This window comes from Spinacia oleracea, chromosome 3 (assembly GCF_020520425.1).
Source record: "Spinacia oleracea cultivar Varoflay chromosome 3, BTI_SOV_V1, whole genome shotgun sequence".
Lineage (NCBI taxonomy): Eukaryota > Viridiplantae > Streptophyta > Magnoliopsida > Caryophyllales > Amaranthaceae > Spinacia > Spinacia oleracea.
Window position 1 is genome coordinate 2,865,808 of NC_079489.1, and position 16,302 is coordinate 2,882,109.

Here is a 16,302-nt window from a genome sequence, read left to right on the forward strand (position 1 = left end):
AGTTTAGAGGGTTGTATTTATAGTGTAATAGGCCGAAATAAGATAAACGTTAAAGATATTGAGCTTTTGTGAAATTGAAATAACTCAAAGCAATTCATATGAAAGTAGCCAAGTTAGTGGGTGTATGGGCACTAGCAGCTTTTGGTAATATGCTTTGCAATTCAGTACGCAAAACACTATTCAATTGAGCATTAGTAAGTACTCCCTTCGTTTCTTTTGTTTGTTACGTTTTTTTTTTAAGGCGTTTCACACTATTTGTTACGTGAGAGAATCTTTTCTTTTATAAACTTATTATACTATCATTTTTTGTGCCATCTTTTAATTTTAATTGGTCTAATTTTTTCAACTCATTAAATATCTTTACAAATCCAAGCATGTTAAGTTAGCAATCTTTGTGCTTTTCCATTATTGGTTCATTTTGATAAATAAAACAATCTTATTGGTTGTTGTAATGATTACTAGATTGAGGTTTTACTTGATGTTATTTTTTCAATAAAAAAGAAAAATAATCTTTATTATACGTTAATAAACGTGTAAAAGTCCAAACGTAACAAACAAAAAGAAACGAAGGGAGTAGTAACTTATACCCAGATTTAGTCTGGGATAAACTAAAGTAGTAACAAGCTACTAGTATATCATAAGAAAATCTACATTTAAGGTAAAGCAGAATAATGCTTGGCGAAGACAGTAAAAAAGAACCTTACAAAGTTAAATTAAACACTATGGTTGAAAAGAAGAGCGATTTCCTTCAATATTGAATAACGATCCAATAATTCCATAAATACGTTACTTTCTAAGTTATTTTCCACCATACCGCCCACGTAAGCAAAGGAGAAAGAGAAGTAATTTTTTATTTCCGGTTCAGCATTGAACCGTTATATGAGATAGCGGTTTCGTTTTAAAGCAAACCGCCATCTCAGATGGCGGTTCAATGTTATAAACCGCTATCTGAGATAGCGGTTTGCATTAAAACAAAACCGCTATCTCAGATGGCGGTTTGCTTAGTTGTAAATTATTTTTAACATGAATTACAGTTTAAATAGAAATATAACTTAGAAGTAACCTCTTATGACATCAATTGTGTTTGTAGCTCAGTGGATAGAGCGAGTTGTTTCTAAGCAAAAGGTCGTGGGTTCGAACCCTACCTGACGCACTTATTTTTAAGTAAACCGCTACCTGAGATAGCGGTTTAGTGCCGCTTCGTTAAAAAAAAAACGTGGACGGTACGGTGGAAATTAACTTAAAAAGTTGCGCGTTTTGGGAATTTGACGTTCTTTAAACAATATTGTAGGAAATCGCTCTAAAAAGATCATAAATGATGAGGTGAGGCAAATAAATTTCACACATAAAATATAAAAAAACCAATATTAATCCTAACTGTAAACAAAAATCAACCAAATCACAACTTTAATTAAAGTAACACTGCAACCAGTAAAGCTATTTTATTCCATCTGCAATATGTTTATTGATATCAACCATTGAAAATCTTAATGCGCCATCTCTACATATGGACTAGCCTTGTTGATAATGGGAACAAACTTTCTACATATCTAAAATAACATACATAACCTAGTATCAATTCCTGGAACTCACTTGTTGTGGGATTATAAAGGCAGTAGTTGAGTATGCCTGGATTTCTTCCATCTTCACTTGGGAAATAGAACATGAGCAAAACATCACCATTCATTTTTATTGTCTGGACATATATACCTTTTCCGGCATGATATGGTCCGATTGTAAATAAGTGTTGCCATGACAACGGGACTCTCGCAATCATCAAATTCTGTCACAACCCAAATATCAATGTTGTACAATGTGTTGCCCTGGACCTGATGGCAAATGACCAGTGCAAGAGATTCCTTATACAATGTAATTTTGGTTTGAACAGGGAAGCTCAACACACGGGACACAATATCATTTGGAGCATCAGAAACCTTGAAAACCTCGGAGCTAAAATTGAAGGATACAATCACTAACGGCCATGGCCACTCATCTATTGGCTTCAACTCTGTAATCCAATAATACACACCATTTAAGTATCCATCAGTTCCGTAGAAATCCAGAAAATACGGCGGATTTTTTATCCTCTTCCAAGAGTTGCCTTTCACAGAATACAATTCATAATATGCATCGTACCCACTTGTAGCTCTATTTAAATATTGACCCAAAACCTTGAAATCATTGGATAAAGAATCGAACCCAAATACCTTGTACCTAAAATCGTAGCTATAGTGGATATAATGTGGATATACAACAGTCTTGAATTCTCTAGTGGCTGGATTCCACAAGGCCAAAAAACTATCTTTGGCCAAATTTGATTTCCTGCGTTCCCAAGTGAGGCAAATGATGCCGTTCACACATCCGTTACATTCTATATGGAATTGATCACGACCAATGTTGATCACCGCTTTACTATCACGTTCTAGATCAGCAGTCAAATCCAAAGTAATAGATTCCCCTTGAGGCGTGTAGAGAAGGCTAAATTTGTTGTATGTCATATCCATGACAAAGTGAGGCATACTCTCATCCACTTTACCGATGGAATACCGAAGCATGTAGACCTTCCGGATAAATCGAGGGTTGTCGATCAGGGCACACCATTCTTTGCTAACACATCTCAGTCGCAACAAATCCCTAATTGTCAACCTTAAGAGTATGTCCTCCACCAAATCATCCGGAAGGATGTTATTTCTTTCCATGGTAGCAATCAAGAGATTAGATAAATTCCTTCGACCTTTGTTTAACGGTTTCTTCTCATTGGTCAATTCACTCAACATATTGTTCCTTCACAAAACAAAAAGCACATCAACAAGCTTATTTAATCTTCGATAGACAACCATAACGTCATACTCCCTCCGTCCCGGAATAATTGACTTGTTTTCCTTATCAGGCCGTCCCTTAATACTTGACCTGTTTCTAAAAATGGAAATATTCTAATAATATTATATTATTTCTCACTCCACCCCTATTAACCCACCTACCCCCTACTCCATATAAAATAATTAAAAATTCAACCCCTACTCTCCACCCAACACCACCTCTTAACCCACCTCCCACTAACTACATTAAAATAATACCCCACTATCAACTACAACCTATTAAATTAAATAAGTCAATTCAAGTCCCTTAAATTCTGTGCCGGTCAAACCGGGTCGAGTATTACGGGACGGAGGGAGTACTCTATAATGTAATACTCAAAAGAAATACTCTCAAGAATACAAGGTATAGTAGTCAGAGAGATTCAAATGTTCGCAACCACAAACTAATTTTACCTAAGTTAACATATGCGAAGTACATATTTTGTTTCCAATCGACTTATTTTCAAAAAATTGAAAGAAATTTGTCGGGCATATATACTCCTCAAAATATAGGATCATCAGACATAATGCAAATTTCCATCTAATTTATCAAAATTCTGAACACAAATTTCATAATAGTGGGAAAAAATAGATAATTAGTTCCAATTAAAAACCGCCGACGAACCCTAACACAAATAAATTGGGGGATGCGAATTGAGATTCTGGAATTGCTCATCTAATTTATGTAATGCAAACGGGAACCCTATATAGATAATTAGTTTTTCCAATTAAATTTTCAGAGAAATTTAATTTTAAACTACAATTTATCTTCAGGTATGAACTATGAAGGTAATGTAGGAATGAATAATAAAAATAATTAAAGCAACAATCAAAGTAAATACAAATAAAATGAAGAACAAAACACGAAGATTGAAAATTATTACTTATTTGAGTAAGAAATTCAAACCTTTCGAAGCATTGTTCCAGACTTCCAGCCTTCCAGAGAAGAAGATGATGAGGAAAATGATAGAGGGATTATGTGACTGATTATCTCTTCTCCGCTCATGAAAAAATTAAATCTAATGATCTCTATTTATAGTCTACAAACTTTAATGACATACTCCGTACTACACTTCGTATGTTTTACTATTCCCTACTAAGTATAAGGAAATAAATCAACACTCGATTTATATTTTACTAACTTTAAGGGAAATAAATCAACAATCAATTTATATTTTCACTAACTTTAAGGGAAATAAATCAACACTTAATTTATATTTTACTAACTTTAAGGGAAATAAATCAATAATAATTTATTTCTCTTTTTTTTTTGCAAATAAATCAATAATAATTTTTACAAAATTTTATATTAGTCGGTCTTACGCAATTGATCGTCTTAATGGCAACCAAGTTTCCCCGCGTTGCTGATGTCAGCATGACGTTAGCGTTTTTTATTTTAAAAATAATATATATAGTATATATATATATATATAATATAAAAACAAGTAGCAAACACTAGATTATCGAAGAAGCTGGGATAATACGTTCTCTGTAATTATTTTTGTGGAGGGGAGGAGGGAATTTTTAAGGGTTACATTCATGTATACTCTTACTCAGAGTTGGGGTCTAATTTGTTCAGCGTATTCTACCGTACTCACATCACTTAGTTTTTTGTTGTGTGAGTTGTTCTTTGTTGTTTCTAAGTACTAGCAACACTGGTGCAGTGCCACAGATTCAGGCAGGCCACCTGATGTTAGTTTATTCACCGAAGTGTGCTGATGTTTTCGTTTTCTGGCTTGAATAAAGTATGCCGGTCGGAGGCAGTGCATCAAGTTAGTTCAGGCTTGTTAGGTAGTCTGATTTTCTGTTGTTGGTTGTGTTTGTAGCTCTGTGAAGTTTTAACCAAAGTGGTCATGTTGACTTGGTGTGTTGCTGTTGTTTGCTCTAAAGGGCACATAGTCCCCATGAGTTTGCATAATGGAGAATTCATAAAACTGATCGATTTCTTATTTATATATCTCTTGTGTTTGCATAATTGTAATTTTTGATCATTTTGAATCCTCATTTGTCGAAATTGGAGGTGTTGCAACATGATATATTACAACGGATTTTTCATGAAATACCCCTCAATTTTCACGAAATTCACCAAATACCCCCCAACTTTCAGAAAATCACCAAATGCCCCTCACCTTTAATATAATACCCAAACTACCCTTACTAATGACACGTCGTTAGTCCGTCGTTAGTCCGCCGTTAGCCTACTTTTCTAATTCACCAAATGCCCCTACAATGTAACTTATTTCAACAAATACCCCTATTTTAAAATATAATTCACCAAATGCCCAAATGTAAAAATTACCTTTTTAAAGCCAAACGACAAGTTTTTTGGGATTGAAAAATAGCCGTAGTTTATTGTTTTAGTATAAATAACCCTGTTCTGAGTATTTATTTAGTCACCAAATTGTTTTGTTGTAGTTTCATCTCACTTTGTGTCATGAGTTATCATTCAAAATCATCATCCACACATAATGAGTCTATTACCTCTTGTTTTGCATGAATATAAGTTAAAATCACTACTCAAGGAAAGGAAAGGAAAAAAGGGCCTCCATATTGCAGATAACCAATTGATATTACACTCTATTACCTCTACTAATGGAGTATCATATTCCTGTTATCCAAGCAGATAAGCGGGAAGAAAGTCATGTTCTTAATTTCGTTTCGTGGCCTCAAATAACCGTGAACCAAACACGCATCAAACTCATTAAGTGGTGTTAGTCTTTTGAGTAGAGTTTCATTTGGTTGGTCTTTTATTTTGGAGACATTCTCTTAATTGTATCGCTCTTTTCATATGCCACTCTATAAGAAATGTAAATAAGTAAATTGAGGCATTATATATTTGTATCAAGTGTATTGCTTGCATATACAAAGTACCAAGTAGTACTTGGCCTAACCTAGTTGTTGAGATTGTATCTTACAACCTCAAAGTTGTATTTTGGGGTGAGGATTCCCTTCCCTTGAGTATCCTCTTATACTCAAGGGGCTTACTTATTAACTCGGGTCGAATAGTTCTAAACTGTAATATACCATTGCCACAGTATCTATCATCACACTGCCTTATATCTTCCATAGTCTCAACTCTCAAGTGACTGGAAAGTTTTGGTGACTAAAACAATAAGCTACGACTATTTTTCAATCCCAAAAAACTAGCCGTCGGGCTTTAAAAAGGTAATTTTTACATTTGGGCATTTAGTGAATTATATTTTAAAATAGGGGTATTTGGTGAAATAAGTTACATTGTAGGGGCATTTGGTGAATTATATACCTCTTGTGTTTGCATAATTGTAAGTTTTGATCATTTTGAATCCTCATTTGTCGGAGTTTGAGGTGTTGCAACATGATATATATATACAATGTATCTAGTTAGTGTTGCTGAGGAAGGTCTTGATATTCGACCAATGGTGGACAAGCTACTTTCAACCTAATAAAGAATTCTGGGAACAACAATGGAATAAGCACGGAACGTGCTCTAGGCTGTCAGTCAAAAGTTACTTCCAACGTTCTCTCGATCTGTTCAATCAAAATCAAATGTACAGGGAAATTCTCATTGCTCTAGCAAAGCAGGGTAAGTATTTAATTTTATGAGGTTGTAACATTTTTTAACGAGAGAGTATCTTATTATGTTTTGGTTTTGGGCACAGGGATACGTCCTTCTACCAGCACATACATAAGATTTGCACACCCGGTCAATGAATATTATGCTGCTATGACTAATATACTCGGCTTTGAGCCAATCATTTCCTGCCAGTGGCTTCGGAATGAGTTGTATGTAGTTGAAGTCAGACTTTGTGCCACAGCAGATCTCCTGTATTTTCGAAATTGTACTGGCCCCCAGGTTAAGCGACTGCCTGGTTGTGTACCAAAATCCCAAAAAAGTACTTTTCTACTTAAATCCTAACAATGATGGTTTTGATAATAAATCATAGTATTAAGTATTAAGTGAGAAACGAAGATGTTTATGGGCCTGATGCCATTTTTTTAATAAATGAAGTTGTTTTAAGTTGATATTTCATATTGCTTTTGTTCGATATATTACCATTCAAGATTCAATTCATCAGGGTCTGAAATTGTCTATCTAACTTCTACAACGCAAATGAAAACAAAACATGACAGAATAATACTTTGTAATACTTTATTGGGCCATTGAAATAACATATGGTTTGCCCATTTGACATGGCCCAATTTTAAATGATTTTTAATAAAGGACATGATAAGTAAATGCAAAAATATTGAAATAAGGTGAAAATGATCAATGTATTATTTTTAATAGAGCGTTAAAGTCAAAAGAATTAATAATTTCTGACCTTAGAGAAACCAGTAGAGGTGGATCTAGGGGTGGGCCTATGTGGGCAAAGGTCCACCCCATCATTTAAAGTACCTTTATGTATAAAAAGTTGCATATTAGTTTGTATTGAAGTATAAGGTTCAAACATATATTATATTTTATTACACATATTGCACATATATTGCACATACATTCCACATATATTATACAAAAATTATACATATATGATACAAATATTGTACAAATTAACCTATATTGTATAGGTACATAAATTGACATATGTAACAAGATATCTCTAAAATTGGTAATTGCATTGAACCCACATGCTATCTTTCTCATTTTAACTAGCTAAAATAAGGGATCACATATTCATATGCACATTTAAATGAAATTTATGGGTTAAGTGTTGTCAAATGACCCTCATTATTTAATCATAACTCCACCCTTGTCTCAAACTATAACCTTAGTTTTCGTTTGAGAACAAAATAAAGATCTAGTGTATAGTCTGGCCTGCAAGGGCCTCCCCCCCCCCCTAAAATTTAGCCCAAACCAAATTATATCAAACAACTTTAGTAAGATAGGCCCAATAAATAATATAGCCCCCAATAAACTTGGCCCACTGAAGAGACGAGTGTAAACACATAACAATTTGCTAGGCCAGATTTCTTTGTTGTAAAAGCAATATATTTGGGTAAGAGACCACATGAAGTCATGAAGGAAACGGGAAAGAAGAGAGAAAGAGATAGACAAGAAAGTGATGTCTTCTAAAACTAAAAGGAAAAGGACAAGAAAAATAGGGAAAGAGGGTCATAGTTTCATAAAATACTCGTAGAAGAAGATATAGAAAAAGAGAAAAAGGATAGAAAGTGAAAGAAAAATAGGAAAAAGTAAAGGGAAAATGTTTTTATTTACATAATATGTTATACTTATTCTAGGAAATATGGTTAATCATGAGAGTATTTTAGTTATTGGTAATTTAATTTACTACGAAATTGAAAAAAATAGAACTAGAATATTATTATTTTAACTATAGTTAACACGGAGTACTTAATAATAATATTAATACTACTATAATAGATGATAATAATAATAATATATTTAAACTTGCTATTTGCAATTACCAAAAAAAGAAGTTGGTTTTTGTATCGGCTAGAATTTTACAACATATAATTATTTTTCCGTTCGTCAAGATCCGCCACTGATAAGGGTGCCACATAGGACAAAGACGCATATTTCTGGTTGCAGCTAATAGCGACATTTATCATCGCCCTTATTTTAATTGATCACCCTTTCGCATATGCTAAGATCCTCTCCATTTTCTTTCTTAAGATGATGAATTGATGACATGTGCTTAAACTGTCAATAAAAAGAAATCCCCGAAAGAAACCCTCTATTATTCTCATTCACGCATTCACAACCATTGATATAGGAAATGGACCAAGAAATGAAGAGGCCGGTCTCCCCAATGCGCACACTACAACATCACTTTTGAGTTATTATGCAACCAGTGACGAATCCAAAAAATATAGCTTATGGAGGCACTACTTAAGTATTATTTTTCAAAAGTTAATGAAAAATTAACTAAAATTAAGTAACTTTTTTTTGTCAAGTGGGGTCACGCGACCTCACTTAAACCCCCTGTATCCGTCACTGTGTACAACCGTCTCATACTGATTTTTGTTATCGTATAATATAGCTTAAAAGATCGTATAGGATATTATCTTGAATAAATTGAGTATCCATGAAGTTAGTGGTCGATGATCAGCGACAGAGTACCAACATTGTTTTGCAAGAAGTACTTGCGATGTTTTTTAATTTTTTAATTTTTTAATTTTTAATTTTTTAATTTACAAAAGGAAGTACTTGCGATGTTGAAAGCCTAAAGGACATACGTTCAAGACTTTTGAGCTTCATTCTATTCACACGTCTAGCTTTTCGGCCAACCATAAATCTTAACACAGTACATAACGTCTTACGTAATTTAAAGTATGCAACATTGCTTTAAGTTATTGTGCAACGGTGCAACCGTCTCATATATAAGTGACTGATGTAACGTAATTATCCCCAAATGAAAGTTGTTAGTGTACGAAATGGATATTCGTTATCGCATAATAATTCCTCCATTCTTTTTTAAATGACACAATTGTACTTTTGGCACTATTCATATAATATACTTTGACCATCAATTGTGATTTATACTTAACAAAAAATATAGTCATGTGGGGTCTTGTTATAATCGTCTCATCCTATAGTTTTATAATATCAAATTTTTATAATTTTTTACCATTGATAATAAAAGGTATTAATGGTTGAAATATTGCATTGACAAACGTGACAAAAAAAATTGTGTCATTTAATAAAGAATGAAGGAAGTATAAAAGATCGTATCGTATATATTATCTCGAATAATTTAGGATTCTTGATGTTAGTGAGCGACGAAGTGCCAACGACTTTGCAAGAATGAAGTACGTACGTACCATGTTGAAAGCCTAATTAAAGGATGTTCAACCTCACTTTTGAGCTTCGATTTACACACTACTCTGACACCAGAAATCTTTACACGTACATTATTAGAATATACCTTGAAACGGCCTAGTCCCTTTAATGCAGCACCTCAACACGGTATCTGTTATTTTTTACTAGAATTATCCGTTTTGTACATGTTTTTATAGGTTTTTCGCATTTGTCTAAAAAATACTATATAAGCTCTTGAGATCATAACTTATATAAGCATATTGGACTAGGGTTATCTGATCATTACCATCCATTATCATTTGGGGAGTGAAATTAGGTGAAAATGCAAATTTACGAAGAAAAACGCTCAGTTTGAGAGACAAAATTTCATTATCACAGACATCATGATGTTATTTTCCTGTCAATATCATTCATTACTATTTGGGGAGTGGTATTTGTCAGAAAATGCAAATTATGAAAAAAAAAACACTAAATTTGAGACAAAATTTCACTACCATGGACATGATGATGCTATTTTCTTGACAAACAACACTTAGATTTATTCTTATTCCGGTCATTTATATATTACAGGCTACAAATAGAAGGTATATTCTTTCTTTATGTTTTTAATTGTTTTTCTTACTTCCGTTGTAACATACAGTGCACAATGGCATATTCTATGTTCCAAGTTATGAGTTTAAAGCATTGCATATCGTTCATTCGAATAGACCAGTCTACCTACTTAAAAGTTAAAGGATCGGACAGCATCTATGTTCCAACAATGTTCGATTCGATTTAAAACATCAGAATAAGAGATATGATGGGAACATTGTTATGTTTGCGTCACGTACTCATGATCTTGCTAGGATTTCGCTTTTCTGTCTTTACCAATACAATGCACGGCGGGTAGACATTTGGGGGTGTAATGTAGACCTGATCAAAAGGCGGGTAGTGTAGGGTTTGGAACTTTGGATCCCGCGGATATCAAAATCTGTTTATTATGTCGGGACGGGTCAAACTTCGGGCAATTTTTTGTCCCCAAAACCCGCTATTTCGGGGCAAAAGTAACGGGTTTTTTGGGTCATTTTGAGTTGGACGAAATTTATAACTAAAATTGTAGTTTTACGTTGTCTAAAGGCCACACATTTTTTTAAAAGTCCGGGCGGGCCAGAATATTCTGCCCAAAACCCGATAATTTCCGGGTTGGGTCAGCGGATCGGGCCCATGTTGACCAGCTCTAGTGTGATGTTATTCGAGCACTTAGTGTTGGTAAAATAACTGTTGAAATAAAATAACCGTTGGTACTATCTAGCCCTATTGGGCTCGACTTGGAAAACTCTTTACGCATTATTATTTTCGCAGTCACTAGTTTGGAGGACTATCTGTTCCTAAACTATTGTCGCTTTAATAATTTTCACAGTTCCCAAATAATTGTCCTTTTTAGAATATCAATGTAACTTTCACTTTAACAACTTAAGTTGTTGCAGTAAAATATCAATTCTGTTCAATTGAGCCTCACCATCTGCTTGTGCTAGGGAGTGGAGTTTCCCTTATATCCACCCTACTTCAAACTTTAACCTATGTAGCTAGATTGACTGGCCTAAGACATACTTCCTCCGTCTTTTAATACTCGCAACGTTTGGACTTTTGCCACTATTCATATAATCTACTTTGACTATTCTTAGTGCTTTTTATATAATATAAAACATAGTCATGTGGGATCTTGTTAGATTCGTCTCAATGTGTATTTTCAAAAATCAACTTTTTATAATTTTTGTATTTAAGATATAAATGATCAAAGTTGTGCATTGACATACGTGAAACTAACAAACGTTGCGAGTATTAAAAGACGAAGGGAGTATAAGGATACGTTATAGTCCTTCATCTTACCTTATTAAAAAAAATAAAAATAAAAATAAAAATTCCTTTCAACTCTTTTTTTTACAACCCATAAGTATCTTTTACATATATCTTCCACAAACTAAAAGAACGGACCACAATAATACATCAACATATATTAGTTTAAAATCATTTGCATGATTAACTTACATAGACTAAATAAATAAATAATTTATTATTTATCTAGTTACAAATTTACAATAATGAAACAAGCACACAAAAGTGGAACAACACAATTAACAACATTTAAAATGATGCCATAGTTAGTGGGTAATGCTTGCTGTCCTCAGTTTTACCAATTGCATATATTCATCATTCATATATGAATCTAATCCGAGTATAGTACTTCCTCCGTCTTTTAATACTCGCAACGTTTGGACTTTTGCCACTATTCATATAATCTACTTTAACTATTCGTAGTGTTTTTTATATAAGATAAAACATAGTCATGTGGGATCTTGTTAGATTCGTCTCAATGTGTATTTTCAAAATATCAACTTTTTATAATTTTTGCATAAAGAGAATTTAAGATATAAATGATCAAAGTTGTGCATCGGCATGCGTGAAACTAACAAACGTTGCGAGTAATAAAAGACGGAGGAAGTATTATTTTGTAAGTCAAAAAGATGAACCAACAAAAGCTATAATTACCCAAATTAATTAATTATAAAAAAAAACATTTCCTGATAAGCACTAACGGCTGAAAATGTAGAAGTTGGATACGAAGGTTCACTTTTACTTTGATAAGTGCACTCAAGTCTCACTAACCTACTCTATTATCACTCTATAATTAGGAAGGTGCAAATTTTTATTTGTCCACCCCAAACACTTCTTTATTTGGTTTACTTTTGTTTTTAGTCAAAATTACTTTGTTTGATTTGTAGTGGAAAACAAGTCACAAATGCACCATGGTTTAACTTGTAAAGTACTTTTGTCATTGTGTTGTTTCTCCTAAATTGTTACTCCCTCCGTCCCATTTGACCAAAAAACGGATTTTAAGAAAAATGGAATATAGTACATGAAAAGTGGAATAAAGTACAAATGAAGATTGAGTTGTATGGAAAAGAGGAATAAAGTACATGGGAAAAAGAATATAGTACATATGAAAGTGAAATATAGTACACGGGTGTTGTTTTCAATGCATTTTTAATTAATAAAATACATGAGAAAGTGGAGACCTTAATAGCCAAAATTAGAAATAGGACTATAATTTTGGGACGCCCGATTTGAAAAACAGAACTATAATTTTGGGACGGAGGGAGTATGTCTTAATCTCTTTCTTTTCTTATTTTAGACTAATGTTTTTTTTTACGAAATTACCCTATGAATATATATGCAGCCCTAAGAGCTACATATTAGAAATTAAAAATGAAAAAATAACTTAACACACTAAACATTATTTACCCCGATGAATGCCTGATTTTGGCATGCATTAGTAAATAATTTAAATTAATAAAAAATATATTAAATGCTTAATTACAGCCTAAGAACTGTATACTTCCTCCGTCTTTTAATACTCGCAACGCTCCTTAGTTTCACGCATGCCAATGCAAAACTTTGATCATTTATATCTTAAATTCTCTTTATGCAAAAATTATAAAAAGTTGATATTTTGAAAATACACATTGAGACGAATCTAACAAGATCTCACATGACTATGTTTTATCTTATATAAAAAGACACTAAGAATAGTCAAAGTAGATTATATGAATAGTGACAAAAGTCCAAACGTTACAAGTATTAAAAGACGGAGGAAGTATATCATTACCCTTATAAAAGATTAGAGATGCTTTTTTTTTGACGCAACATAGATTAGACCTACTTTTGGTGGTTAATTTATATAACCACATTCACGATTAGTAATACTTAATTTTCATACTAGATTGTGCATGAAAATGCATCAACAAATTATAACTAAAATAATGCGGAGTAGTTTAGTAAGGGAAAAAATCATTTAACTGATTTTAACTTATCTAAATTTTATAAACATATCATAAATTATTTCAATTATGTATTGAACTCGGAAGTCTTTATTTTACCTAATAGTAGTACTTATCCGGGATTTATACGAACTATCTTTTTATGCAAATATAAATTACAAATGCAAAGAGAAGATTCAAACATATGACTTATCATATACAGTTTTTCAGTCTCATTCAGTAAGCCAAGATCACAATAATGTATTGGAGAATTTATGAATTTAATTAAAACAAAGTATTGTCCACCAAATTTTGACTTAGAGATCTTTAAAATCATTGTCGATCCGGTGGATTATGCGCAAAGCTAATAACCTGTACGGAATATCATGGTATAGTCCATATACTCCGTACGAAGGCATATTATTTCAATCTTTCGTCTACTCTTGTTGACAACATGTGCATATGTTAGTGGGGAGTTTAATATAGAATAAAATAATAATTATTATATTATTAGTGTATGCTTAAAATCTTAAATGAAGAAAATTCAACCCACTCAATCATACTTCATGTTACTGTTGAAAATGTCAAATTACAAGTAATAATTATCTTCTCGCACTTTTTATAGGGTACAAAAGATCTTGCCAAATATTATTACGAGTAGTGATTAATTACCCCATAGTGTATGTTCTATGCTTAATTATAATAACATGAACAACGTTTTAGTGATAGTTAAAAAAAATATCGTAAATATATTAAATCTGGTTGATTTGATAGGATCGGATATGATCAAATCTAAAAGGAACGTATCATACTGATTAAAAAGAGAAAACTTAAAAAAGTCAACTTTTATAAGACCTGATCGATTGGAACTTATGGACCTATTACTCGAACTTATTAGACATATGACTTGTTTGTATATGGTGAGGAGAACTCACCCTAACTGTTAGAAAGTAACCCATTTTAGAAAATAACCCATTTCGGAAAATGAAAATAACCCTCACACCGTGTTCTAGGCTTATGTTTCAACACTAACTCCATCACAACCCAACTAATTGCAAGTTGTAATATACGTAATACGTACTTATGAATAATTTATAACTTCCTTTCAACGAAGGTTCATTCATAAGTTAAAATTGCTCTAATATTCTCTTATGCTTTACAATATTCCATTATTTGCACCTTTTCCTTGTAAGAAATACTCCTAATTTTTCTTTACAATATACTTTTGAAAAATTATACTGTAAACATTACACACACCAGTTAGAACATCACATTGCGCCATACTTTGACTAGTTCCACCACCATTGTGCCATACTTTTTTTTTCTCTTTTCCACTTCTCCATATAAGGAGTATTTAGCAACTTGTATAATACCAGTAATTTTATATCACGTTTAAAGTACAAATGTATACGTAAAACATGATAGAAATTTGAGGACGCACGCGGAGGTTTTAATGGACCTGAACAATATAACAAAATTGCATTTTTATAAATGATTACATTAATAAGAATTGTACAACAGTATTTGCATTGGTAGAACACTTGTTTCTACCCCTCATATTTTGTGGGAGGTCTCTTGATTAGCTCACCTTAACTTATGCAAATACAACATATTTATAGTGGTTGTATCCTAGTTTCTAGATTTCTCTATACTTCTCTAATATTAGATATTTCCCCATCACAATGTCTAAGATATTTCTAGATACATCATCACTTGATTCTTCATTACATATCTAAATTATTCTAGAGTAACGTCTAATCTAATATATATATATATATATATATATATATATATATATATATTTTATATATATATATAAAGGAGTCATATTTGCTGAAATATCAGAGCGCCACCTATGATTACTAATGATTTCGGCCAATGAAAAATAAGATTTCTAATTTATTTTTGAATTAAAAATCGAGTGTCACCTAGATAATTAAATAGGTGGCACGTAGATATTTTAATTAAGTAATTACTAATACATACAACTCCATCTAAAATCAAACACTCTAATAATTAAAAGATAAAATCTAAAATAAAATTCATCCAAAATCAAACACTAATCTAAAATAAAATAAAATTCAATCCAAAATCAAATATTAATCTAGCATTAGAGCACCACGTAGGAAATATAATGGTTTTGGCCAATGAAAAATAAGATTTCAAAAATAATTTTGAATTAAAAAAGTCGAGTGTGCCACGTAGATATTTTTATTAATTAATTATTAATATTAGTATATTACCCATATACAATTTCATCCAAAATCAGTCACTCTCATAATTCAAAAATAAATCTAAAATGAAATACAATCCAAAATCCAAAATTAATCTAATCTAATACGGATTATTTAAAATTGGTATATATAAGAGTTTTAACTTAACAATTTAATAGAGTTCGTGCATCGCACGGGCTAAAATCTAATAAAACATATTACAAGTCAACTTGGTTTTCAATTGTGTTTAATTGATTTTCAATTTTCAGAGATTTTTTAGGTATTTAAGGAGTCACGATAAAAGAAGTAATACCACATATCGATTATTATACCACTTGCTAGTTGCCAAATACCAAATTGTTTATCCACTAGGGTAATTCGCACCAAATTTTTGTACAATAATAGTTTTCTTATGCAATGTTTGGTTAGAACTTTTTCATCCTTTGACAGATATGATTCGAATTTTGTTTATTACTAGTCAAATGGATGTACTACGTAGATGATAAATGCAACAAATAAGCTAAGCTTTATTGACAACTTGGATGACAAGAAATTACTACTCCGTACTATGTATATTCTTATAATGGGCCATTCTTTAAATAATGTCTGACCTAAAAAAAACAAGGATTTAGATCGGATTACATTTAAAGAACGGTGATCGAAGTGTACAAGTTGAT

At 32.2% G+C, this 16,302-nt stretch overlaps 1 protein-coding gene across 1 annotated transcript; it reads right to left on the reverse strand.

Annotated features, from left to right (window-relative positions):
- Window positions 1-1,417: 1,417 nt before the first annotated feature.
- On the reverse strand, window positions 1,418-3,910 carry LOC110784156 (putative F-box protein At3g16210). The gene is made up of 2 exons (XM_021988583.2): window positions 3,766-3,910; window positions 1,418-2,784 (listed from the first exon to the last, which is right to left on the reverse strand). Exon 2 carries the CDS (start codon window positions 2,775-2,777, stop codon window positions 1,677-1,679), a length of 1,101 nt encoding a protein of 366 aa, XP_021844275.1. The 5' UTR covers window positions 2,778-2,784; window positions 3,766-3,910; the 3' UTR covers window positions 1,418-1,676.
- Between the last annotated feature and the right edge of the window lie 12,392 nt (window positions 3,911-16,302).

What these genes read in the sequence shown, in the direction of transcription:
- LOC110784156 (XM_021988583.2), bottom strand. Translation starts at nt 2,777, where the DNA reads ATGTTGAGTGAATTGACCAATGAGAAGAAACCGTTAAACAAAGGTCGA.